Source organism: Colletotrichum higginsianum, chromosome 4 (assembly GCF_001672515.1).
Source record: "Colletotrichum higginsianum IMI 349063 chromosome 4, whole genome shotgun sequence".
Lineage (NCBI taxonomy): Eukaryota > Fungi > Ascomycota > Sordariomycetes > Glomerellales > Glomerellaceae > Colletotrichum > Colletotrichum higginsianum.
In genome coordinates, this window is record NC_030957.1 from 3,306,326 (window position 1) to 3,331,628 (window position 25,303).

Consider the following 25,303-nt stretch of genomic DNA (forward strand, 5'->3'; position numbering starts at 1 on the left):
GCCCGCGTCCCACCGCCGTTTCTTTCCTCAACCTCGATCCGCCCTGTCGCGACTTCCAACTCTCCCCCTCATCCCTTGCGGCCCCCAGCGCTTGCACCCGAATTCAGTCGCTCGGTGGCGACCCAGCACTGCAGCCATGTCGGCCGTCAAGAACCTCCGGGCCATGTTCGAGCAAAAGGCCGATTCGAGTCCCCCCGATCGCGGAAGGTCTCCCGGTCTCTCTTCCAGTAAGTCCACTTGTTCATGTCCAGCCCGATCCACGGGTGCAGCTGCAAGTCGAGGATGTCTCCTTCTGGACACATTTCCCTCACGCAAACACATGGTAGCAGCTGCCTTGCCCAGTCATCCCACAAACACCATCTGTTTGCTCTTGTCTCTGGAGCTCTGCTGACTGAAATTCCTCTGCAGACGGCACCGAAACCCCTCCTCCTTCCGCCCGTCCCCTTTCCAAAATCCGAACCAGCTTTGTGGCCATCGAAAAGGACGGACGAATGGGTCTTCGACGAGATCCCAGCAACGATTCGAGTGGTAGCTTGTCCCAGCGACGTCTCAGCAGCCACACCGAGGGTGAAGCATCCGTATCTGGCCTTTCGGATAAGACCATGGCCACCGAGGACACCTCCGGCGGCTACAAGACCAACATCGTTGGCAGTCCCATTCCTGAGTCCCCTCGTCGTCCAGACGCAGACAAGCCCATAAATGGGACTGTACTGCAAAACTTGGGGGCCTTGACCGACCACCCAAGCCACAACCCCGACAAGCATGTCGATATTGAGACACCCACACCAGAGCTCCAACCTGGCGACCCGACAGAAAAGTCTCCCGAAATCATCACCATTTCCAATGGCGCAGCCCCAGCAAAGGCCCCCAAGACCTCGGCCCCCAAAGACTCTATAAAGGCTGCCAAGAAGGTCCCTGCCAAGTTGGCACCTCCCGCTACAATTACAAGGGCAAAGACGCCTACTAGATCTCCCATAACGGCAAAGGCACCAACTGCAGGAACTGCCAGCGCCAAGACTGCACCCAAGCCTCAGCAAGACACTTCCAAGAAGACAGCAACAACCACACCAAAGTCGGGTGTGAAGCCTGCCGGATCGAACAAGAAGCCTGCTCCTGTCCAGGTCTCCCCTGGCGGCACAGGCTTTGTTAAGCCCAAAGTCAAGTCGCCTACAAAGCCCGTGAAGCTGCCTGCTTCCCTTATGGCTCCAACTGCTGCGTCCGTCTCCAAGGTCAAGGAGGCCCCCCGTGAGACTCTCTCACGCGCCTCCGGCAACCAGGGCCGTCCAGCTAGCAGAGCCAGCGCGACTGGTGCCCCCAAGACTCTCAAGCGCCAAAGCTCCGTCATCAACCGCGCCAGACCCAGCGTTGGACCGCCCCCAAAGAAGCCCCTTCAGGACCACCCCATTACCAAGAAGGACAAAGAGGTTGATGAGGGCTTTTTGGCACGCATGATGCGCCCCACGGCCAGCTCCAGCTCCAAGCTGACAGAGAAGGCCCCCGTTACCCCTCCCAGAAGCCGGAGCGCACGGCCCAGCAGTGGCAAGAAGTCTTCTGCCTCTAGGAGCCCCAAGAGGGCCCTTTCCAGACCTGCGGCATCTCGCACTGGAAGCCCCTTCATGAGGAAGGCAGAGGCTCCCATCAAGCAGGTTGCGCCTGAGACCGCCAAGGTCGAGACGGCAGAGGCGGCTGCCGAGCTTGCCAAACAGGCTGAAGCCCCCCGAACCCCGGAGGCCAAGGCCCCGGTTACGCCGGAGCCTATCGTTGAGGAGGCCGATGCTAGCCCTTTGAAAGAGGCCGAGGTTCAGGTCCCCGCTGAGGAGACCGCGGCTGCGTCGCCTGAGCTTACGGCGGTTGTCGAGGAGCGCGCCGAGGGGCACGAGTTCGATACCCTCGCTCAGCAGACTGAGGAGCTCTCGCTCAAGGACGGAGAGGCCGAGGATCACGAGCTTAAGAGCCCTGATGAGTTTGAAGAGCTATTGGCCGACGAGAAGGAGGCGGCGGAGGACAAGGCGACAGCAGCGGCGGCGGCTCCCGCACCCACTCCCGGCGATGCGGCCACAGAAGTTAAGCTTGAGACCGCATAAGCCAGTTGAAGCGTGGCAACCGCGACTGTACAATTTTAGAACCATTAGGGTGTGCCATGATACCTGACCGATTGAGAGGGGGGGGAAAGGCGTAACCAACTTCGTTCGGGAGAGTTTTTTTTTCCTTTCCTTTTTCGGGTTCCGGAGTGGGGAGGGAGAAGCCGGCCGGTGTACAGGACCCAAAATTAGTTATAGAGAATGAATACAACTCGCAATAGCATTCCTTATAGTTCGTTGTTAGTGTCTATGACTCTGTTCAACAATCTCCTTCGTGGACTGTCGAGATTGTACATAGGTAACTATGTGTCAACCCGTCAAATGGAAAGGCAAAACGAAGAAGCGCAAAATGGTCTGTTCATGTCTTCTCTAGAATACATATTTTGTACAGTATACGGAGGACAATACTCCTTACAGGGCTCCCGCGGGATGGCTTCGAGGCGCTGCCCTTTTGGTGTCTTTTATTTTTTTACTTTCCATTCCCAAAAGACTCCTTGTTATTTGCTTTCTCAAGGCCCGAGCATCCCTTGCGTGGTGGCCATGGTCATCGTTGCTCTAATTCAACCGCGTCCGCTCCTCTTTTCCCGACCCGACTTATCTCGCACGGCACAGGACCATGCCACCAACCTTCCTGGCGAGGGCTTCCCTCGCCTCCAAGACGCCCCTGTCGGTGGTGAGGAAGAGGCACTCGCCGAGGACGAGGCCCTTGACGAGGCCGTTCTTGCTGTTGAAGCCGCGGACGACGAGCTCGAGGTCCTCGATGCTGACGCGGATGGGCCGCGTGGGTTTGGTGACGGTGCGGAGGCCCTTGAGGACGGGTTCGTTGTTCCAGTACTTGAGGCCGAGCCAGAGGCGGCGCGTGGCGACGTTGGCCGAGGTGACGGGCTCCGGGTCTTTGCTCATGTCTTCGGGGGCGGGCGGGGTCGGGCCGCCGCGGTGCAGGGAGGAGATGAAACCGGAGCGGTGGAGGGCGAGGGCGAGGTTGAGGTTCTGCTTGGTGTTGATGACCGAGGTCATGCCGAGACGCGCGCGGGAGGCGTTTTGGAGGTGGGAGCACATGTTGATCACGTTGATGAGGCCGCCCATCTTGAACTGGTTGATTGAGCCGTCGGCTCGGGGACTTTTTAGATTGTTTTGGGGGGGGTGGTTCGTGGAGGAAGATGGAGGGAGGCGGCTCGTTGAGGTTTCGCAGCAGGAATCGAGGTCAGTCGCGGATTCTATGAGGACAGTCTAGTTAGCCGGTTAGGCTTCGTAGGCGCAAATTGACAGGAGTGGACCGTACCGAGCCGGTGTCAATTGGAATCTCACAAGACAGATCGGACGTTGGGCCGGGGCTGCGAAAGGAGTGTGCTACGCGTCGGCTATAGGAGGGGGGCTCAGGAGTTGCACGCAAGGAATTGGTCCGCTCACCTGACAATCGCGATAGGGAAGCTATCGCCAAATTTTTGGGCACCAGGCGCGGACCGACGTTGAATGATGACTAAGGCAAGGTTGCAGTGGTGGTGCGTGCTCGCTGCTCAGTACCTAAGTAATTAGTGCTCCCACTGGATCAGTGGGCTGCAAGCCCAGCGAGCCGGGTCCGTGCTTCACGGCGTTGGATGGCTCCACTCTCCGGCGGCCAAGGGGGGAGGGGAACGGAACCGACCATTGACCAACTGGGGAGATGCGTCCCCTACTCCAGTCTATCATGTCACTTCCTCTTCCCCCTTCGTCACCCCCGGCCGGGGCTTGTGATTGGCTCGCGCCAACGTCCTGTAAGCGCCGAGTCGACCACTTGATGCGACCGGAACCTGCAGCTTACCACCCATGCATCTCACAGCACGCACTGCACGCCGGCACGCGTGCTGGAGCTTGTGAGACGGCGGCATGGGATTGGGTTGGCGTCGGAGGGGGATTGCGGCGGGCGGCGCGAGGTCGCAAGACCTAGTGGTTTTTCCCCTCCCCCCTCTCGTTTCTCGTCTGCGTTTTTGCGGTCTGGGTAACCGAGTGGTACAAAAGATAAAGGACAAAGAGGAAAGTCGGAAAGAGGGAGAGGACGGGGTGGGCACGAGAAGGAGCTCCAAAAGCTTGGGGATCTCATTCTTCTACTTTTACTCTTCCATCTCGAAAGGCCTGATATCCAACCTCGTTTGAAACCACCGGCACACACACACACACACACATACACAACCCCTCGAAACCCCTTATTCAAAGCTCTTGTCCTTGTCGGTTCTCGACGGCTCTCTCTCTCTCTCTCTCTTTGAGCGAGTGTACCGCTGCCGCCGTTAGCCCTGCTCAATTGCTGCTGCCGCCCTTGGCTACTGACCGAGGCGGGGTAATTCCACCGCTTGTGCCTCTTCTGTGCCTCCTCGATCTGATCATTGCTGCACTTTGATTGCGGTCGCCGGGGGTCATCGTCCGCTACCCTTGAGAGAAGGCTATTCTTGGAGCTGCTTGCTCGGGAAGCTGGGACAAGAAGTAATAAAGAAAAAGGGGTAAAAAGACATGGCGACCCGGCCGGGCGAGGAGAATGTTGCCACTCTGTGAGTTTTCTTTACCATCGAGTTTGCCGGGTAATAGCTGCCATTGTGCTTTTTTTTGGGGGGCAACGACAACCACCGGCTCGCTCTCAGGTCGACTGCTTCGGCCGACGGACAAAGTACAAAGATGGCTGACTGGCCTCTCGCCCTCACCAGCATCGGAGACGTCCATTATTTCTATGGCCCCCCGACGAACAACCCACCACACCACCGTTTCGACAAGGGGTCCTATATTTACCTGTTTGAGAACGCAACCGACCGCCGCGCCCGTATCGAGATTGCTAACCAGCCCGGCACCGAAGACCAAGATGCCTTTGACGGATGTGGGTGTTCCCTCTCCATCTTGCGTCGCTCAACCTCTCCACGAAGCCTTCTCCCCTGGCTAGCATAGTTTGACGACGACGGGGGACAGCAGCTGACAGTGGCCTCGCAGTCCTGGACAAGACGCACGTCCGATACTCGTACAACCACCACTGCCTGGTGACGCTCATCGTCGGCGAGACGACGGACCAGTTGGAATGGCACCTCCCGACCTACGACCCCCAGAACCAGAACAAGTATCACTACAAGCTCCATTCGCTCGACATCTACTTCTGGAAGGCCGAGGACGCGTTGCAGTTCGTCAACGGAATCCGTTTCGTCCTCCCGCCTTCGCAGGTTGAGATCCTCGACGAGCCCCAACAGCAGCAGCAGCATCACCAAGTCCACCAACCGGCCCCTGTAAGCTCTGTGGTTCAGCAGCTCGAGCACGTCGCGATATCGGATCCCAACTACGGCTCGCCCAACGCCACCTCACAGACTGCCCCGCCGAGCTTCCCCGGGCCTCCTCCGACGTCTGCCGTCCTGTCCCCCGAACAGCAGCCGCAGCAGCCTGCGAGTTTCGTGCCAATGGCATACAACCCCGCGGCCCCGGCAGCACCCGAGGTCATCCGCCACAGGGAAAAGACACCGCCCCCGGAAGACGACATCGCCGACCCCCTGGCCGCTGCCGTCGCCTACGACGCGCAAGCCCCGTTCTCCCCGGGCTTCGTCCCGCCCCCTGGTTTCCAGAGCGCTCAAGGTGTCGGCGTCGGCGGCGCGGGCCTGCCGCCCCCTCCACCACCGCAGCAGCAGCAGCACTTTGGTGGACCGCCCGCTCATCCGGGGCTCCAGCGCGCAGCCACGGTGCCCGTGCAAACCCTCCAAAGCGGCCTTGCGTCCCCCGGGTTGACGAACCCGTACGCGAGCCCATTTCCCGCATCGCCGGGCTTCCAGCCTCCTCCGCCGCCGCCGCTCCCTCAACAACAGCAGACTACCCCGCCGCCGTCCACAACACCGCAAACCACGCAGCCAGTCACGAGCCCCGGCCCGACAGCAACACCTGCGGCCGTGGCGGCGCCGCCCGTCGTCCCGCCAGGAGGCTTCTCGCAGTATTCGTACACCAGCAGCAACGGCACCGCCACGCCGCAACAGCAGCCGGGCGCGTTCGACTATTCGATCCACGCGCAGGCGTACCGGCCGACGGAGATGGAGGCGAACAAGTACAAGGGCTACGCGGGCAAGCAGGACCCCTCGGGGAAGCTGGAGCAGAACATGGGCCGGTTGGAGAAGGGGGTCACGGGGATGTTTAGGAAGTTCGAGAAGAAGTTTGGGTGATTCAGAGCTTCGTCGCCGGTAATTTGTTCCAGAGGTTTTGGTTTCCGTCGAGGGTGTTAATGAGTGGGTTGTCGTGAACTGCATAATGTCCAGACATGTATGCACATTGACCGGCGGGGGTTGAAAATGTAGAATGTCGTTTGGTTCTAGCTGTGTGGGTAACCTAGACTGTTATCACCAATGTTGAGCGGGAGACCTGAGTCTCGGGCCCTTCTTTGTGAGCAGACTTCCTCATCAAGTAGTAAGTTTTCTTCTCGATTGAGAGGTGTATCCTACATGTTCTCGGCTCACGCCCAACTGGTTACGGCGCGGTATCCACGTTTCCAGATTGTCATCAAGTTTATTGAGCGCTATAGGTGCTATGAACTATCTCAGGTCCCTAAGGGAGGAGCAGTTTTTTTAGAGTCTTCTTTTTGCAGATGCGATGCATAAAATATTCAAAGTGTGCGGCAGTTTACCTCTACTATGTCACCTTGAACCACACCCGAGGGAAAGGAGAGGACAGCCACAGGGTTGGTAAGCGCCGCCCACGACGGCTTGTCGCCCGGCGACAGACCAGTTAGCCTATTCAATTAGTCCTTCCTCGACTACGAGCGCGAGAACCGAAAACTGCAACGTTATAGTTGGTCTTTTCTACGATGCTGCGCGCATTGTCCTGCGCGGCAGTCCACACGCCGATAGCTTTGCAACCCATTAAGTAGCTCGTACTGCGTTCCCTGTCTGATGTAATGATCTCTCCCGCAGACCAAGGCTGAACAGATCCCCGAGCAGACAGAGCGCATCCAGCTAGGCTCTAGGAGGCGCATCGTGTTCCCCGGGAGCTGTGAATGCAAGTGCCCGACGGACAGAACCCACGGTTGCTGGCAAAGCTGCACGGTTGCAATAGAATGGAGGAGTAAAATGTTGTTCAAGACGGACACTCCGCCGTTCTAAGCTTCCGGAGGACTCAAACGACCGGAGCCAAAAGACTGTGGAAGAGACCGTGCGAGTGCCCGGCTTTGCAGTGGAGCCAACGAAGCCAGAGCCCGGGTTGACATCGCAGTAGCGGTAGTCGGGCTTAAGGATACAGGTCATTCCGGGTAGAGGCATGCTTGAATATCTAGCTTGAGAGAGAGGGGGGTGGAGCAAGGATGGGAGAGAGAGAGCTGGTGTGGATAGCATTGAAAGTCGGTTTTGCTCTTGACATCGGTGCATGTTGTCGAAGTACAGATGAACATCAGGCCAAGTTGAATAAGCTGCTTGTCTACGGAGATTGTGCCTCTTCTCAAGACGTAAACACAAACGACTTATACCCTTGCCTCACGGATTGCCAGTGCAAATGATCCAGCAGCCCCCGGTCCGAGAACCGCCGTAGCTGCGGTGAGGTAGAACAACTCCTGAACCTCGGTCGGCGTGTTGGCCTCCCCCAGCTTCCCTCTATCGACGCCATCCCGACGTGAGAGAAGCAGATGCGCAAAAACTATGCTCGTGAGGCTAACCACAATCCAGTCCCACTGTGAAAATAAGTGAAGATTCTCCAACAGCGCGGCATACTCAGCGGGCAGTCCGTTTGTCTTCGACAGAGACTCGATCGGATCGGCGAAGCCACTCGCCGGAACAAACAATCTGACCAACGATACGTCGCCATCGCGTATAAGCAGCGCACCGGCCACAGTATAGAAGTGAACGGCTGAGGCGACGGTGCCGGCGAGTATAAGAGATGCGACAATCCACCTCTTCGAATCTCGCATCGACGACTGCGACGTGCCCGCACTTTTTCGAGGCAGAATCGACGAGAGGCCGAAATGGAATCCCAAGACGGCTACTGGAGCCACCTGGAAGAGTGCGATGCATCCGTGGTGTAGATGCGTCCCGCCGCGTCCCGTCCACGCCGGCGCGAAGACGAGCAGCGGCTGAAGCAGAATCACCAACGTCGTCGCAGGCAGTGCCGCAGCCTGGTGCCAAGGGACCGAGGCATCACGCAAACGGGCCTTGCTGCGACAGACGAGGTAGAGATAGAGCGGCAACACGATCGCAGCGCCGTTGGCGTTGCAGAGCACCATCGCCCAGGCCGGGTACCTCAAGAACCAGGAGCGGACGCCCCGGCGGCGGGATTCGACGAGGACCCAGAGATTGGCACATGCGACGGCGTACATTATGTCGAAGAATAGAAGACGCGGTCCGGATGTGAGAGAATTTGTGAGGACATCGTAGAATGCCGAGAGGAGGGTGAGTTGGGCGTCGAGGGGCGCCAGACCCGTGTACGTGGAGCGCAGGTGGCGATTGTCTGGGAACTGGAGAGTTCGGGTTACTGTGTCGAGGCGCGCGAACATGCCGTTGAAGAATGCGTAACCCCAGAGGCCCCATATTCCCAGGGCACTTAGGTAGAAGAATTGTGCTCTAGATGTTTCGAACATGATGCAAGATATGGTGTTGTGTAGTTGATGTGTCGGTCCGTGCCTGGCTGCAAGTTGAGCGAATCCCTTTTTTTAAAAGACTGTTGGGCTCTGTAAGCTTATTGTTACTGTGACTGTCTCGCCGTCTGATCATTCCACTAAAAGAGAAAATGATTTCTTGCACCGGCCGTCACGGACTCCAACTGTCCGTCCGGTCGCGTCGGCCGAGCCGGGCGCCAAAGGACGGGGCCGAACGGCCGCCCCTCTTTGATTGGCTGTTTCCCGGCACCATAAGCCTTTCACCCGACCGGTCCGCAAGGCCGGTGGACCCGTCCGAAGACCGAGGTCTCCGTGTTAGACCTTGCGACCCACGACTCCAATGATATTGATATAGCAGACACATTTCAACTCTGATATTTCCTCACTCCAGCTGTGTCTGCTGAGCGTGAGAAATCCCCGCCTTCTCAGCAACAGTTACTTCGGTCCGTCATTAAGCAGAAATAGCCCGTCAGCATGGAAGACAGCTCGTCAGCCTTCAAAGTTATCATTGTGGGCGCCGGTGTCACGGGCCTGACACTGGCTCACTGTCTTGACAAAGCAGGCGTCGACTTTGTCCTGCTAGACAAGGGCATCGTGGCCCCGAGCTTCGGAACTACCATCACGTTGCAGCCGCACGGATGCCGAATCCTGCACCAGTTGGGCTGTCTGGATGCCGTGCTGGCCATATGCGATACCATGGGCGGCGCACACTGCCGCGACCCGTCCGGCAAAAGCTTTGCTTCGAATGACTTTTTCGGGGTTGTAAGGGAGTTGTACGTAATCTACCTGGCCGTTTTCCTTCACCCTTGACGCCAGTGGAAGCCATTGGCAAAGAGCACTCTCTGACTGTCGTACACAGCGCTGGCTACGATACTAGAACGCTTGATCGGCAACTATTCCTACGCACTCTTTATCAACAGTTACCAGACCAGTCCAAGGTGCATGAGAAAGCACGTGTCGAGGAAATAATCGAAGAGAACTCCAAGACTCGTGTCGTCTTGGCGGACGGGCGTAGTTTCATCGGTGATGTGGTGGTTGGTGCAGACGGCGTGCATTCCAAGGTTCGCGAGATCATGTGGGACAAGGCCAACGAGGCGAACCCGGGCATGATCACGGTTGAAGAGAAGCGAGGTGAGTACTGCGCGAACCAGATTGCAATCGAGGTCTATGGCCTTCGCTGACAACTCGCTCTCGTAGCCATGGTAACCCAGTACAACGCCATCGTGATGTCATCCTCGCCAGTGCCCGGACTTGGCGCGCATGATATGGAGGTAACCTCGAACGACAAATTCTCTTTCCTTCTCCTCTGTCAACCGGACTGGATCTCGATTATCGTGCACAGCAAGCTTCCCGAGGACCAGCAGTGTACCTGGCCAACGCGTAGGCGGTATGACGAGGCCGATATGGAGGCACTCGTGAGCAAGATCTCCGAGTGTCCCATCACGGAGACGGTCGTATTCGGGGAGTTGTGGAAACGGAGGCTGAAGGCACAGATGATTTCGCTCGAGGAGGGCGTGTTGAAGCACTGGTTCTTTGGGAGAATCATCTTGGCCGGGGACGCTGTCCACAAGGTAAGCCCCTCCTCCTTCCACCATTGCTCTGTGATTCGTCGTGAACATGGTTGGGATAATGCTCACATCATGGCAGGTCACTCCCAACTCGGCCCTCGGCGGCAACACAGCAATGGAAGACGCCGTCACTCTCGCAAACACTATCCATGGCCTCCTGGTCAGGCATCCGAACAAGAAACCCAGTGACGTCGAGCTGCGTGACGCGATTCGAGACGAGTACCAGGATGCTCGCGTCGACCGCGCGCGCGCCATCGTGAAGGTCGGCGGCGATCTGACGCGGCAGCAGGCCTACGACGGATGGAAGGCGTACTTTGTACAGCGGTGGCTGACGCCCTTCGTGGGCCTGGACACGCTGGCGAAGAACATTGCAGGGCTGTGCGTCACCGCTCCGAAGCTCAGCTATGTCGAGTTCGAGGAGCGGAGAGGTGTTTTGGGGTGGCAGGACACCATGGCTGCTGAAAAGGAGCGGGAGGTGCGGGAGACGGGCCGTGGTGGAAAGCGGGATGAGAACCTGAAGGGTGGCAGCCGGTTCATGGTGTCGTGGGGCGGCTGGAGTGGAGGCTTTGAGGCTGTCTTCCCTCAGGTGCTTGGAGTCTTGACGGTCTTGTGGGTAGCAACTTGGATGTTCCATCTTGCGTTCTCCAGCCAGCAAATTCCTGGATTTGGAAGGGAGGTATGGCATCTGGTGGGAAGCGGGAATGGAACGTACCAGATGGTAGAGTAGAAGAGTCATTACACACGCGATGAGAGAATGAAAATTCAGTTCGATCGTCTATCGTCTTGAACTTTGTCTGGTCTGAATTCGTCTCTGCGAGTGTTTGGTATTAACGGGTGAATTCAGGCTCTCACGCTAATGCATTGCGTTGGTTAAGTACGATAAGATTCAACACCAAAGTCGCGATATTTATACCTGACTGGCTTTGGTCTTGGAATGGACTGTTTTAGAGTCTGGAACAGGGTTTATGAGGGTTGAAAAATATGTCAAGAGTTTACTCATACTACCCAATGTTTACAATGCATTACAAGGTACATTCATTTCTTATTGAGCAAGTACCTAAAGACTTATGGGAACCTCTTAGAAACAGTGATAATGCTCATTCATTGCCCATTACTCTGATACAAGGTTGAGTGACACGGCAAAAAACTTGAAGTCAACCTAGGTGATTCATCTTCACTTGGGTCCTTTTGTTTCCTTCCAGAGACTTCGGTCACTGGATCATCTCTTACGCCGCAGTGACTGCTGGCGCATTCTTGCCACCGCCGAGTTTGGTTCTCTGCCGTCTACGTTAGGGCCACAACTGCACGGTAATGGAAAGCTTGAATGATAGATGCTTACTAGCAGTGGCAGAGAGCACACCACACTCAGAGCGGCTGCCGCAAGGAAAAACGCCCAGATACTCGTCATGGCACTCGCGATCTCGGGAATCACCAGGGCCTTCTCGGCGTCTGTTAGTGCCTGGAATGCGCTGCTGGTCGATCCTGCGATGAGGTTGCCAATCTCGGTATGGGAGACATCCGGGAGGGCCTTGCCGACCTTGTCGACTGCTATGTTGTGAAAAAGACTTCCGCTGATGGCTAGGAAGAGAACCATGCCAAGGTCCTGGGCTGTGCGTGATGGATTGTGTCAGCTCTCCGTACGGGGAAGGGTCTGGGAAAGGACAGAACTTACAAATGGTCATGGCGCCGACGGCATTTGCAACGTCGTAACCAGGGACTAGAGATTGCACAATAGCGAAACCAGCTACAATATAACATCCGGTGCCGGCTCCCACGAGAATGTTGTAGCCGTATATGTTGGCGTTGGGTGTCGTGTCATTCACGGTGACTGTGGGAGGACGGTTAGGGCCAGTGTGCTCTCCGTGCTTCCAAGAGCTCCGAGAAGAATATCAAGTAGACAGGATATATGAAAGGACCTACACATTAGAGCGGTTCCAATAAGCGCAAGGGAACTGCCTCCGATGTACCAGACAGGGATCAGTCCGTATCTCGGCATCAGGAAGCCGTTGACCATGGAGGCGACGACCATGAACATGATCAGTGGAAGTAAACGAACGCCAGCGTCAAGCGCCCCGTCACCCTAAACAAAGTCAGCTCCCGAACAGCCGAGTCTCCTTAGGGACTTACCTTGACGAACTGAAAGTAGAGCGGAATGAAGTATGTCATGGCCTTGGAACGGTCAGCTCTATGTCCGAAATGGCGGCGGGGGGGTGGGGGTAGCCTACGAGGATAATTCCTGACGACAGGAATACCTGAAGCTGCATGTTGATCAGGGTCGGCTGCTTGAAGAAGTGCACAGGGTAGAGACGATTCTCCTTGGAGACCAGTGGGTGCATCTTGAGCATGACGATGAAGGCGACCAGGAGGACGCCCGTGACTGTCCACAACGCGATGACAGTACCGGACCGGAAGGGGTAGACGACGCCGCCAAAGGTGAGAACAACGGTCAGACAGGCGGAGCCAGCGAGGAAGATAACAGCATTGACCCAGTCAACCAGGCGGAACTTCTCCGCTAGGGTCTTGGTGGGATGAGGGTCGACGCTTGGGAATAACAGGAAGTAGACCGGGATAAAGGCAGCGCCCACTGGGAGGCTGACGTAGAATCCCTAGCCATTGATTAGAAATTGTGACATTGCAGTAAGGGAAGGAGAGATACCCATCTCCAGGTGGCACTGCTTGCGGCAAAGGCACCGCCGACCTAAGGCACACAGAGTTAGTACACGATCGGGAACGTAACTCAGAAGTGTCGCATTCTCACCACCGGGCCAAGGACACTGCCAACTCCCCAAATCACAGTGCTACCAGCAAGATACGCAGGTTTCTCTTGCTCGTTTGACAAAACGGACACATAGGTCAGGGTGCCCGAGTACATGCCAGAGCCGCCGACACCGGAGATGACACGGCCAATGATGAGAGTCTCCATGTTGGGAGCAGCGCCACACAAGGCGCTGCCGGCCTCAAACAGGAAGATGTTGAAGATGTAGACCCATTTGATGTTGAAGACCCCATATACCTTGCCCCAGAGCAGGATGAACATGGTGCCGAGGGCGAAGCCAGTGCCGATCCATGACAGCAGTTCGAGGTGGCCAAAGTCGTTGATGATGGCCGGCTGGATGTTGGCGACGATGGTGTTATCGAGGGCGAAAAGGAAGGTGGTGGAGAGCATGGCAGAGTAAGCGACGGCCCACTAAGGGAGGCAAACGGATCATGTTAGCATAGGTGCAACGTGATGCCAGATCAGGGCTGGGGGCTTGCTCACCTTCCAGCCATGAATGTTGCGAGGATTAGTCTTTTCGACGGAAGACGCGTCGTTGGTGCTGCCATTCAGATTCTCGGGGGGACTCTGGGAACCCGAATCCACGGCGCCTGCATGTTTCTCGGGATGGGACCCGTTCGGGTCCGGCGACGTAGTATCGGGGCTCATGTTCGGAAAATGTGGCCAGGTGTGTATATCGGTGACAAGTTTTGGGCTGTTTTTGGGATTCGCTTGGTGGAAGGCAGGTGCGATACCTAGGCTCTGCAGAAATATAGAATGTGAGTTGGCAGAACTGCAGCCAGATTATACCGCCCCGGGAAGGTGAAGGAGACGGAGGCGGACACGGGACGGGGACGGACGCCAAGGGACCCACTCTGAAAGTGCCGGCGATGCACTGTCCACCTTTTGCCCAGGAACGGGTCTCCACCACCGAGGGCGATCTATCATTCGTCGACATGGTATCCATTACGGACGCTAGTCCGCTCGACACCGAGGAAACCTGCCGATTGGCCAGATAACTCCAGCAGTCATTATCGCGAAGGGAGGGTGCACTCCATGTCTTAGGTCCCTTGCCTTAGGAAATGACCATAAACAATCCGAACAGAAGGAAGGATTCAGCAGTCAAACTGCTGCTTCAAACATGGAACAAAATGCTTTGTATCCTCTTTGTTTGACAAGTTTGCCCCACTGCATGGGACTAATTACACCTTCAGCACAAAGAGACGTCTCCTCTGGGCATTCGGCTGGCTTATGTCGGTAGCCAAGCAAGCGGATGGGAATATGTAGCAAACAATTAAAAGGCATGCAAAACCGGTTCTTGTTGGTCGTATAGAGTACCTGAGATTCTGCTACGGCATATTGCAATGTTATATTTTCAATGCCCTCGACCTGCTCCACGCTTGAGCCCAGTAACTCTTCAGTTTGACTTGACGGAATGTCCATTGGTTTCCGTAGTAACGTGGCGTGGCCCCTTCGCATTACCGTTCAAGGACCGCGCTTTCAATTGATTGCGTCGGATGCTACGATATTCATCGAGAATGGTACGGTAGTCGCTCGGTTTGTACCTGACAAACCACTCTTCAAAGACATTGCTCTTACGGAAGGGGTTGAGGCCCAGGTCCTTCATGAGCGTGTCAATGTACTGTTCTCGTCACTATTAGCGCGATGCTGCCCCATCTCCCGTCATATGACGGTCTGTTCACATTGTTGCACACGAGGTTACCCACCGGAATGTAGTCGTATATGAAGTACGAGTGTTTCTTGCCTTGCTCGAGGTACCTCTTTCTGGTCCACGCGTTGAATGTCGACGCCTCAAACTCCATCTCCTCTCTGGACGGAAGGTCGCGCCATCCGAGCATCCACGAAACGCCCCAAAGCGCCTGAAGTTCCGCCGCGAGTGGCGTGAACGCTGAGTGAATGTGGCCGGGGAACAGAATTGATCGGTCGCCTCGTGCCGCCAGCTCGGGAACGACAAGGCGGCGGAAGTGTCGGTTGGGGCCTTGCTCCGCTCCTCTGCTCGCATCGACGTCGCCATACTGCTTAGGGGCAGTCCTGAGATACGGAAGCAGCTCATCGACCGTCTTCTCGGCCTTCTCATCGAGCATCGTCCACCGTGAGAACGTCTTCGTGTCGTATTGTAGACCGAGTTCCTCTCGAAGCTCAGGATCGAATGTGCTGTACCCCTTGTCGAATCCGGTGCAGTGGATCACAATATCAGTCGCTACAGCGTATCCGTTCTTCAGGTTTACAACATCTTGGTGGGAGATGCTCTCGATCTCAGTCGAATGGATTGTAACGTTACCGCGATGGAAGACCTTCCAAAAGTCAGGAGCAGTGGCAATACCGATGCCACCGCTTCCCCAGCATACACTAAATAAGAGAAAAACGATGTGAGTCTGCAAGGTCGCCGGTCTTGGAATGAGAGGAATACATCGAAAACTCACCCATCGCTATAAGGTCTCGGCCGCAGTTTCTCAGCGTTCGGGGTCCTCCAGTACTCTGCGTGCGACACGGAGAGGTAGTTGGCGGTCCGCCAGTACACGTTTGTCAGCATGCGTCCTACGGCATGGCGCTGGAAGAAGTTGTAACAGAAACCAGAAGTTGCCATGATGCACGGGCTGAAGCTTGAGGCGAAGCGCGTCGAAATGTGGTCGGCGATGTTCCATAATCCCAAGAACGTCGGGGCATAGAGGCTGAAAGGCCCGGATAGACCGTCTCGCATGACCCAGTCAACCTTCTTCCCCTCACACAACAGATGGTAGACGGCGTCATACGATGACTTGGAGCGGCCGACGACAGTGGCGCTTCGCACGTTGTTGGCTATGTAGTCTTGGTGCGTTCCGAGATCCAGAGAGTGGATGACAGGCTTCTCAAAGTCGTCCCTTGGCCATTTGGGTATAATGGGGCTGGAGTTGGCGCCTGTGGCGTAAATAAGCTTGTCGCATGACAAAGAGTCCCCTCCTTTGATGTCAAGTATCCATCCGTCCGAGCCGGGTTGTCCTCTCCTGACCTTTTCTACGCGAGTCTTGAGACGCAGGCGGGGCAGCAGGTTATGGTCCCTGGCAAAACTGTCGAGGTAGTTGTGGATTGTCTTTCCAGAAACGAATCCGTCCGGCGATATGTCCTCTTTCGACATCGGATAAAATGAGTACTCGAACAGTGGATGGCTGATCTGAGCAAAGAGACTGGGGTAGATGCGCTCCTTCGACCATACACCCCCGACAGTGCCGCTGTCATCCACGATGAGAAGATTGGTCTCGGGAGCCAGCTCCAGATACGTGCGAGCAGCCATCAGGCCGTACCAACCTGTGTATGCTGTCAGAAAGTACAAGGCAGAATTTTGGACTTCTTTGTATTACCGGCACCGACAACGATTACATCAAAAGTCTCCATGACTTGATCTACTGTCACCACGCTGAGGAATTGGAGAGACTTCTGGTGAATACGATAAGATGCAACCAAGGAGAGAGATTGGTCCCGAGAAAGAATAAGAGAAACGTATTAGGAGAAAGGTTGTTAAGTATTGTAGGATTCTATTGCTGCCAGTGCCAGGCAACCAGTGTGCATCGCCACCCAGGGCCGAGTCCGACCCCAACGCACGTTCGGCCCCACCCCGGCTTACCGGTCGCAGGATATGGCCCCGCTCCTCCAACGGACGGATCGGCCGCCCCAACGGCGCGGATTCTCCTACGGCGAGGATCCTCCAGCGGCGTGGAGTGTCGATCAACTTCCGCGGGCTTAGGATCTCAAGAGCCACGGCCGTCGCGAATGCCCTCTTGGGTGCTGCAGCAGCGGCCTGACAGCAGCAGCAAGAAGGTGCATTCAGGGAAAACACCGCACCGAGCATCGCTGCGGAGTGGGCAATCGGGCGGCCCAATACGGACCACGCAGAGGCGGAATCCATAGGACATTCCGGCGGCGCAGCGCGTCGACACGACTCCGAGTCCAGAGGTTGAACACGGGAATTATTTTTGCAGATCAAGAACAGGGCCGGACTGAGTACAATCTTGAACAATATTTATTATCCCAGAGAGTTACCTCTTGTTCATCTTTGGATCATACCCTACAGGAATCAAAACATCCATCCAAACTCATTTCATACATACACAATGCCTCACTTCCACGAGTCATCCTCGAGCTCCTCGGACGCTGCGCCCGAGTTTGACCCCCAGAACGCTTACCAGCGCATCGTCAGCGATGAGGAGTACGCTGCTTCTTCGTCTTCCGAGCCACCATTGAGTCAACAACTGGAACCTATCGCAGTCATCGGGATGGGTAATATCCGTCATCTTCCCCTCACTCATGGCGGACTGCCGCTAACGTCTTCTATACAGGATGTCGTCTCCCTGGCGATGTCAGCTCCCCATCAGACTTTTGGAAGTTGATGATGGAGAAGAGAAGCGGCCAGACGCCCAAAGTCCCTTCGTCCAGGTTCAACATTGACGCACATTTCCACTCGGACAATGACCGCCCGGGAAGCTTTGGTGTTCTTGGAGGCTACTTTCTCAACGAGACTCTTCAAGAGTTCGATCCGGCTTTCTTTGGCATCACCCCAGTCGAGGCCACATGGATGGGTAGGTCTCGCATGCCTCCACGATGGATATTCACCTTGTTGGTAGTGTACTGACAGCTTCTCACTCCAGACCCGCAACAACGAAAGCTTTTAGAGGTCGTCTACGAAGCCTTCGAGTCAGCCGGTCTGACTCTGGACCAACTCTCCGGGTCCGATACGGCTTGCTTCATGGCCACATTCACAGCCGATTTCCAGCAAATGTCATTCAAAGAGCCCTCGTTCCGCCATAGTCTCGCCGCCACCGGTGTTGACCCCGGCCTTTTGAGTAACAGGGTCAGCCACATCTTCAACCTCCGTGGTCCTAGCATCGTCGTCAATACGGCATGTTCCTCGTCCGTCTACGCCCTCCATAACGCATGCAACGCCCTACGAACCCATGAGTGTTCAGCAGCCGTGGTCGGCGGCAGCAACTTGATCCTGACCGTCGACCAGCACATGAACACGGCGAAGCTGGGCGTGCTATCGCCGACGTCGACGTGCCATACCTTCAACAGCTACGCCAATGGGTACGGCCGTGCAGAGGGGGTCGGGGCCATCTACTTGAAGCGGCTGAGCGATGCAATCAGAGACGGTGACCCCATTCGCGGCGTCATCCGGTCCAGCGCGACGAACAACAACGGAAAGGCACCCGCGGTGGGTATCACGTACCCCGGGTTTGATGGGCAGAGGAACGTCATGAGGCACGCGTACCAGCGTGGCGGCTTGGACCCCATGCTCACGGGATACTTCGAGTGCCACGGGACGGGGACAGCTATTGGCGATCCCCTGGAAGTCCACGCCGTCTCTGACATTATGAATGCAACTCGGACCGAGGCAGATGGGCCCCTGCACATCGGCGCCGTGAAGACGAACATCGGACATAGCGAGGCGGCCAGCGGGTTGTCTGCCGTCATCAAGGCTATTCTGACAGTGGAACGGGGCATTATTCCCCCCACCCAGGGAGTCACTGATCTGAATACAAAAATCGACTGGAAAGGTTGGCAGGTGGATGTGCCTACGGATCCAACGCCATTTCCAAAGCGTTTGCCCGTCACGAGAGTCAGCGTCAACTCTTTTGGGTACGTAATCGTTTCCGCGTCATGCGACTGTGAGCTGGTGAACGTTTGTTTACTAACTTGAGTCTAGGTATGGCGGCACAAATGCGCACACTGTCATCGAGAGCCCCAGATCCCTACTCGTTGCACCGCAAAGCTACAAGTACTCGATGGCCGGGACCACCACCAGGGGCAAAGTAGCACGCGGAGCAGTGAACCGCAACAGACCTTATCTGTTTGTGTTTTCTGCACACGAGATGGGGGCTCTCAGAAGAAACGTTGCGGCCCATGGTAAGGTTGCTGCAAACTACAGCCTGCTCGACCTATCATATACCCTCGCCAACCACCGCACTCGCTTCCAAAGCAAAGGTATGGTGGTTACAACACCGGCGACCCTACCTGGGACCTTCGTCGACGGGATTCCCGACTTTGTTCTTTCGGATAAGAAGGAGACATCTCACACCCTCGGCTTTGTCTTCACGGGACAGGGCGCGCAGTGGGCGCGCATGGGCGCGCAGCTGATGACATACTACCCAACCTTTCTCATGGCGATTCGGCGCATGGACATGGTGCTCGAAGATCTCGATGAGGCCCCCTCATGGACTCTGGAAGAGACTCTCCTCGAGGACCCGGCCGTCTCTCGCGTTAGCCAGGCCGAGTTTTCTCAGCCGCTGTGCACCGCGATCCAAGTTGCGCTCGTCCAGCTCCTTCGACTTTGGGGTATCAAACCTTCAGTGACCCTAGGCCACTCGTCTGGCGAGATCGGCGCTGCGTTTGCCGCTGGGTACTTATCCGAGTCTGAGGCTATCTTGATGGCGTACTACCGCGGACAAGTTGTCAAAGACATTGATTCCGCCGGCGCTATGATGGCTGTCGGCCTCGGTGCAGAGGCTGTGGCCCCTTATCTAGAAACCTACTCGACCGAGGTCGTCATCGCTTGCCACAACTCGCCATCTGGTGTCACTCTGAGCGGCAATGTCGACGCCTTGAAGGAGATTGAAGGAACCCTACAGGCCGAAGGTGTCTTTGCACGCCTAGTCAAGACCAACGGCAAGGCATACCACTCACGTCACATGCTTCCAGCTGTCGAGAAATACGAGGCCCTCGTCCGGAAAGCAAGACAGACCAGTCTCACGAGGCTTGTATCCGAAAAGGCGAAGATGGTGTCGTCAGTCACCAACTCTGTGTTGCCCGAGGATGCAGTCCTTGACGAAAAGTACTGGAGCGCCAACCTCGTCAGTCCGGTCCTTTTTAACCAGGCCGTGCAGACAGCCCTTACGAGCAAGGATGTGCCCAAGATCGACATCCTGATCGAGGTGGGACCTCACTCGGCTCTCTCGGGGCCGATCCGACAGATCAAGGCCGAGTTGAAGGCCGAAAAGCTGCACTATTTGCCAACTCTCGTCCGCGGGTCCCGATGCGCTGAGCAGGTACTCAAGCTGGCTGGCGAGTTGTTCTTGCGCAATTACCCCCTTGATCTCGCGACAGTCACGGCAGTTGAGGAGGTGTACCCGTCCGGAAAGATCATCCCGCGAAGAGGTAACCTCATTGTGGACCTGCCACCATACCAATGGGACAAAACCAAGAAGTTCTGGGCCGAGTCTCGCGAGAGCAAAGAGCACCGCTCGCCACGCTTTCCACGACATGATATCTTGGGCCAGTTGACTGTCGGTGGTTCCTTGGCCGAGCCGACGTGGCGCAACGTTCTTCGCATCAAGGACCTCCCTTGGCTTCAAGATCACTCCTTGGGCGGGGAAGCAGTTTTCCCTGCGGCTGGGTACCTCTCCATGGCCATGGAAGCCGTTACACAGATCAATGAGATGTCGGAGAGCCCATCGGACATCAGCTCCTATGTGTTTAGGGACGTCTCCATTCAGCAAGCACTGGTTACGCCTGACGACGACAACGGTATTGAGGTCTTGTTGAACATGCGCCCAGCAAACCTCAACGCCGACGAGGGCAGCAAGCAGTGGTGGGACTTCAACGTCTCGTCCATTTCATCCGAAGCGCATCGCAAGAATCATATGGCGGGAAGCATCAGCATCAACACAACCAAGCGCAGAGCTGTCGCGAAGCAAATACCCAACCTGCCGCAGCGGGCCTCTGGCAAGCTTTGGAATCAGGCGCTGAAGCAGGTTGGATTCAACTACGGCCCGACCTTCCAAGACCTGGAGAACGTCACCTTTGACGGGGCCACGTACTGTGCGCAAGCCGATACGAAGATCAGGACCGCCGTGATGAAGGGAGAGTCCCGCCACGTCCTCCACCCAGCCATCTTGGACTCGTGCTTGCAGCTCATGATCGTCGCTATCTGGGCTGGACGCGCCGGCGCCATGAGGTTCGGAGCGGTGCCCGTCCGCGCCGAGGAAATCGTCATTTGGAAGCCTACGGCAGCCCAGTTGGCTGGCGACGCTGGCGCTACCGCATTCTCCTGGATAGACCCACGCGGCCAGAGACTGTTCAATGCTCACAACCAACTCATCGCAAGTGACGGGACGGTCCTGATGGAGATCAATAGCATGCGCTGCACTGCGTATGAAGCCGCCATTCCGCAGCGGCTGGAAGCGCCGATGCAGCCAAAACCTTACTCCCAGTTGGTCTCCAAGCCGGATGTCGCGTGGATGCGTGGTGATCAGAAGGACCTCGACGTTGTCGATTTTGTTGAGCTGGCCGAGTTCAAGACCCCAGGCCTGCGGGTTCTTACCACAGACGCAGCCGCCGCCGGATCCCTCATGGCCAGGTTGCCTGGACTGCGGTTGACAGTGTTCACCAGCTCTGACGGAGTTGAGACTGAAGAGTTGAGCGAGTTCAAGACTGTCTCCTTCGAGCCGCTTGACTGGACAGCCAACTTGACGGCTCAGTCTTACGAAAAGATCAAACACTCATTTGACCTCGTTGTCTCCCTCAACACCACCCCCTATGCACTGGAGCATATCCCCGAGCTCTTGGCAGAAGGAGGCCAGGCTATCCTGAGAGAAGACAAATGTCTGACTGATCAAAGTCTCAAGGAAGCCGGGCTCTCGGGTTTTGATTCATCTTTGAAAGGCGGCGTGTTTGTTACCTCAAGTATCAAGCAGGGCGACAGGTTTTCATCGACGTCAGTTCACCTGGTGTACTGTTCAACTGTCACAGAACACATCACCCGATTGCAGGCAAATTTGGAGGGCCTGGGATTCAACGTTGAGAGCCTCAAGCTTGGGGATCCATGTCCGCCCGGTGCCAACGTCATCATGTTGGCCGATCTTGAGCGTCCACTCGTGGCTACCATGTCAGAATCAGAGTTCCTTCATCTACAAAAGACTCTGGCCGATGTCGCGAATATTCTATGGGTGTCTTGTGGTGGTCTGTCGGCGGACAGCGTGAGCCCTGAGTCCGCAATGACACGGGGACTCCTGCGTTCACTGCGATCCGAAAGAGCGTCCCTCAAGGCGACACTCGTCGACTTCGCCCCCGGCGATCTTGACTCGGATGGCTTCATTTTCAGGGTATCGTCTTTATCCTCCGCTCTCTTCAGCAATGAACGACAGCTCGATACCGAATATGTTGCCTGCGGCGGTCAGCTGATCATCAGCCGCCTCATCCCATCGGATGAGATCAACGAAATACACGGAAACGCCGGTGGGGAAACGCAACTGCAGCCCTTTGATCCTGAAGCCAGACTAGTAGGCAAGGTGGAGTACGGCAGAGTGGTCTTCCAAGCTGATCACTTGGACGCGCAGCACTTGCAACCGGATGAGGTTGAGTTCCGCGCGTTGGCGACAGGCCTGAACAGCGAGGATCAGGCCGTTATAACGGGCGCCTCTTTTGAAACTGACTTTAGTCACGAAGCTTCCGGCGTTGTCACCAGAGTCGGCGCCGCTGTCACGAGGGTCTCTCAGGGCGATTACATTGTCGCCTTCAGCTCGGCGAAGTTCTCCAACTACCAGCGCGTCGAAGAGTGCTTGGTACAGAAACTCGATCTGACAGAGACCCCTTCGACCATGGCCAGCCTTCCGATGCACCATGGCGCTGCTCTCTACGGGCTCCAGACCCTGGCAAGGCTTCAGGCCAAGGAGTCGGTTCTGGTTCTTCCCGGAGTGGGACTTCTTGGAGCAGCCGCCATCCGGATCGCTCAGGCACTCGGTGGCATTCCGTACGTCGCTGTGCATGACTCTTCTGAAGCGGAAGCTGTATCATCAACCTTTGCACTCCCAAAGGACCGAATTATAGTCGACTATTGTCCTTCAGTACTGCTTGACCGAGACATCGACGTGGTATTCTTAAGCGGCTCGGTCGACTCAGCAGTAGCGCGAGAGGCATGGCGGAGTCTACCGGCCTTCTCGCGGTTCGTTAGCTGCGGCACTGCCGCTGGAATCACGTCTCTTGATTCTGTCCCGGCGACTCGTGGTGCGAGCTACCTATCCTTCAACCCTGCGAGTCTTTTCAAGAAGCCTCGTGTACTGGGTCAGTTACTCGAGAGGACAATTACACTCTTCCGCCAAGGAACCATCCCTGCGCCGTCGTTGGTCGTTCGCGACATCTCAGAACTCAACGAGGCTGTTGCCTCCTTCTCGGATTCCCTTTGCGGCCCGAAGACGGTCATCTCGCACGAGAGCGGCGACGGCGCTGTGGACGTCATCCGCGCCCGCCCGCACTTGCGTCTAAACCCAGACGCCACATACCTTCTCGTCGGATGCCTTGGTGGTCTTGGTCGCAGCCTCACATCGTGGATGATGCAGCGTGGAGCGCGGGGCTTTGCGTTCCTGTCGAGGTCTGGATCAGACTCTAGGCAGGCCGCCATCTTGGTCAAGGATCTGGAGGCGCGGGGTGCTCATGTCCAGGTTTTCAGGGGAGATGCCGCCGTCAAGGAAGATGTGGCGAAGGCAGTGGGCTCGGTTCCAGTCGATCGACCACTTCGTGGTGTTGTCAACGCCGCCATGGTCTTACGGGTAAGTCGATTTCAGTCATCTTATGCGATCAGAGTCCCTTTCACCATGCTAACGTGTTTTGCAGGATGGCCTGTTTCAGAACATGCCCTACGATAGCTGGACAACGTCTATCCGGCCAAAGGTCCTTGGCAGCAAGCACCTACACGAAGTAACAGCCGACCTTCCCCTGGACTTCTTCCTCATGACGAGTTCGGTGTCCGGTATTCTCGGGACGCCAGCCCAAACCAACTACGCCGCAGCCAACTCCTACATGGATGCGCTGGCTCGTCTGCGCCGCTCCCGAGGCAAACCGGCGTGCGCCGTGATTCTCCCCATGGTCCTGGGCGTCGGAGTTGTGGCCCAGAACCTCGAGCTAGAAGACTCTCTGAAACGCAAGGGCATGTACGGCATCGACCAAGAGGCGCTGCTGGACTCGTTCGAAGTCGCCATCCTGGAGCATCAGCAACAGTCTGGCGAGCGGCGGGCCGCGAGCCCCGATCACCTTGTCGTCGGCCTCGACCCAGTGGAGCTGTACAAGACACGTCGCGAGGCCGGGGGCGACGTGGACGCCTTTTGGGCCGCGGACCCCCGCTTCTCGGCTCTCGTTCAAGCGATGCAAGCTTGCGGCGGCGGGAATCAAGGCGGAGCCGACGAGGCGGGGTCGATCCTCACGCGGGTCAAAGTGGCGGGCGAGGAGTCGCCAGCAAAAGCGGCGGGCCTCGTGCGCGACCACTTCGTGGCCAAGCTAGCGCGCGTGCTCTTGGTCGATGAGACCGAGTTCGGGGAGGAGGACAGCGGACGGTCCATTGCGAGCTACGGGATCGACAGCATGATTGGCGCGGAGCTGCGCAATTGGATCTTCAAAGAGCTGGCGCTGGACATTGCCTTCCAGCAGCTTTTGAGTCCATCGCTTACCATCTCGAAGTTTGCTGAGCTGGTGTGTGTTACGCAGGGTATTCTTGTCGAATAGGGAGACGAGAGAGATAACATATCTCCGGTTGCAGTAGCAATATTAGAACGGCTACTATTTTCGTTATTCTCTTTTTCAGACGCATTTCACAACTGTTCAGTAGCAGAGTTTCAGAGGGAAAGGGGAGGAATATGATGACTGATGACAACGTAAAGAGATCTTTAGAGGCTGGTAACGATATCTCTCCTTAGTCAGGTGCTATAGAGACAGTCTTAAGAAAGAGACCAGTTTGATCAGGAATTAAGGAGTGCCAAGCTCCCAGCTATTGGCTATGAGTAGAATGGCGGCCGTACACAATGTAGGTGACGTCTGGCGGATGCTTGAAGTTACATAACAACCAGGCTGTCACCTAATTTAGAAGTCGGATCGTCACTCAATAGCCAGGGGGTTGCTTAATATGAGATATGATTTCAGCCTGGGCTCGAGTTTCTTCTCGTTAGCAGGGCGTAAGTAGGTGTCACCCCTGTTATCTCTGCTGTAACCCCACCCTCCACTTCAGTCTTGCTATGTACATGGAAGATGGCCTGCCTTGCTTTTACCTTCTGTTGGCACAGGCTCGTTGGGTTGCGAATAGTGGCACTTTATCGATCGATAGGTACGGTGCTGTTGGCAGGCCCGCCCTTCGGAGCAGTCTTGGGCTTGGCTGGTGCCCATTGTCCCACCTTTCGCAGGTGGGGCGGGCACCCTTTTCTGCAGGCCACCCCTCTGACCGCCCAGACTTCAGAGGTCGTGGGTTCGAATCCAACACCTACCACAGGTAGTTGTTTTCACTGGCGGCATCTACTTCATACCAAGACATAATCGCGTGTCCCGCATGTTGATACTTAATGAATTGGACGACGTAGGA

At 56.4% G+C, this 25,303-nt stretch overlaps 8 protein-coding genes across 8 annotated transcripts; 4 read left to right on the forward strand and 4 right to left on the reverse strand.

Annotated features, from left to right (window-relative positions):
- Positions 1-136: 136 nt before the first annotated feature.
- Positions 137-2,084, forward strand: CH63R_06309 (uncharacterized protein; the record flags this gene model as incomplete). Its single annotated transcript, XM_018301284.1, has 2 exons — positions 137-227; positions 409-2,084. 2 exons carry the CDS (start codon positions 137-139, stop codon positions 2,082-2,084), a joined length of 1,767 nt encoding a protein of 588 aa, XP_018159134.1.
- Positions 2,085-2,675: 591 nt separating this feature from the next.
- On the reverse strand, positions 2,676-3,167 carry CH63R_06310 (40s ribosomal protein s8; the record flags this gene model as incomplete). The annotated part of the gene is made up of 1 exon (XM_018301285.1): positions 2,676-3,167. One exon carries the CDS (start codon positions 3,165-3,167, stop codon positions 2,676-2,678), a length of 492 nt encoding a protein of 163 aa, XP_018159135.1.
- A 1,560-nt stretch (positions 3,168-4,727) lies between these two features.
- On the forward strand, positions 4,728-6,235 carry CH63R_06311 (RNA recognition motif-containing protein; the record flags this gene model as incomplete). Its single annotated transcript, XM_018301286.1, has 2 exons — positions 4,728-4,923; positions 5,034-6,235. The coding sequence occupies 2 exons, from the start codon at positions 4,728-4,730 to the stop codon at positions 6,233-6,235; spliced, it is 1,398 nt and encodes a 465-aa protein (XP_018159136.1).
- A 1,286-nt stretch (positions 6,236-7,521) lies between these two features.
- CH63R_06312 (Zn 2cys6 transcription factor) lies at positions 7,522-8,631 on the reverse strand (the record flags this gene model as incomplete). Its single annotated transcript, XM_018301287.1, has 1 exon — positions 7,522-8,631. The coding sequence occupies one exon, from the start codon at positions 8,629-8,631 to the stop codon at positions 7,522-7,524; it is 1,110 nt and encodes a 369-aa protein (XP_018159137.1).
- A 492-nt stretch (positions 8,632-9,123) lies between these two features.
- Positions 9,124-10,944, forward strand: CH63R_06313 (FAD binding domain-containing protein; the record flags this gene model as incomplete). The annotated part of the gene is made up of 4 exons (XM_018301288.1): positions 9,124-9,422; positions 9,509-9,780; positions 9,847-10,220; positions 10,297-10,944. The coding sequence occupies 4 exons, from the start codon at positions 9,124-9,126 to the stop codon at positions 10,942-10,944; spliced, it is 1,593 nt and encodes a 530-aa protein (XP_018159138.1).
- A 499-nt stretch (positions 10,945-11,443) lies between these two features.
- On the reverse strand, positions 11,444-13,641 carry CH63R_06314 (Major facilitator superfamily transporter; the record flags this gene model as incomplete). Its single annotated transcript, XM_018301289.1, has 9 exons — positions 11,444-11,494; positions 11,557-11,825; positions 11,890-12,045; positions 12,138-12,297; positions 12,345-12,386; positions 12,443-12,823; positions 12,874-12,915; positions 12,976-13,404; positions 13,477-13,641. The coding sequence occupies 9 exons, from the start codon at positions 13,639-13,641 to the stop codon at positions 11,444-11,446; spliced, it is 1,695 nt and encodes a 564-aa protein (XP_018159139.1).
- A 748-nt stretch (positions 13,642-14,389) lies between these two features.
- Positions 14,390-16,365, reverse strand: CH63R_06315 (Cofactor FMO1 enzyme is FAD; the record flags this gene model as incomplete). The annotated part of the gene is made up of 4 exons (XM_018301290.1): positions 14,390-14,614; positions 14,700-15,342; positions 15,417-16,278; positions 16,332-16,365. The coding sequence occupies 4 exons, from the start codon at positions 16,363-16,365 to the stop codon at positions 14,390-14,392; spliced, it is 1,764 nt and encodes a 587-aa protein (XP_018159140.1).
- Positions 16,366-17,081: 716 nt separating this feature from the next.
- Positions 17,082-24,456, forward strand: CH63R_06316 (KR domain-containing protein; the record flags this gene model as incomplete). Its single annotated transcript, XM_018301291.1, has 5 exons — positions 17,082-17,247; positions 17,307-17,546; positions 17,616-18,603; positions 18,671-23,507; positions 23,572-24,456. 5 exons carry the CDS (start codon positions 17,082-17,084, stop codon positions 24,454-24,456), a joined length of 7,116 nt encoding a protein of 2,371 aa, XP_018159141.1.
- Positions 24,457-25,303: the final 847 nt, after the last annotated feature.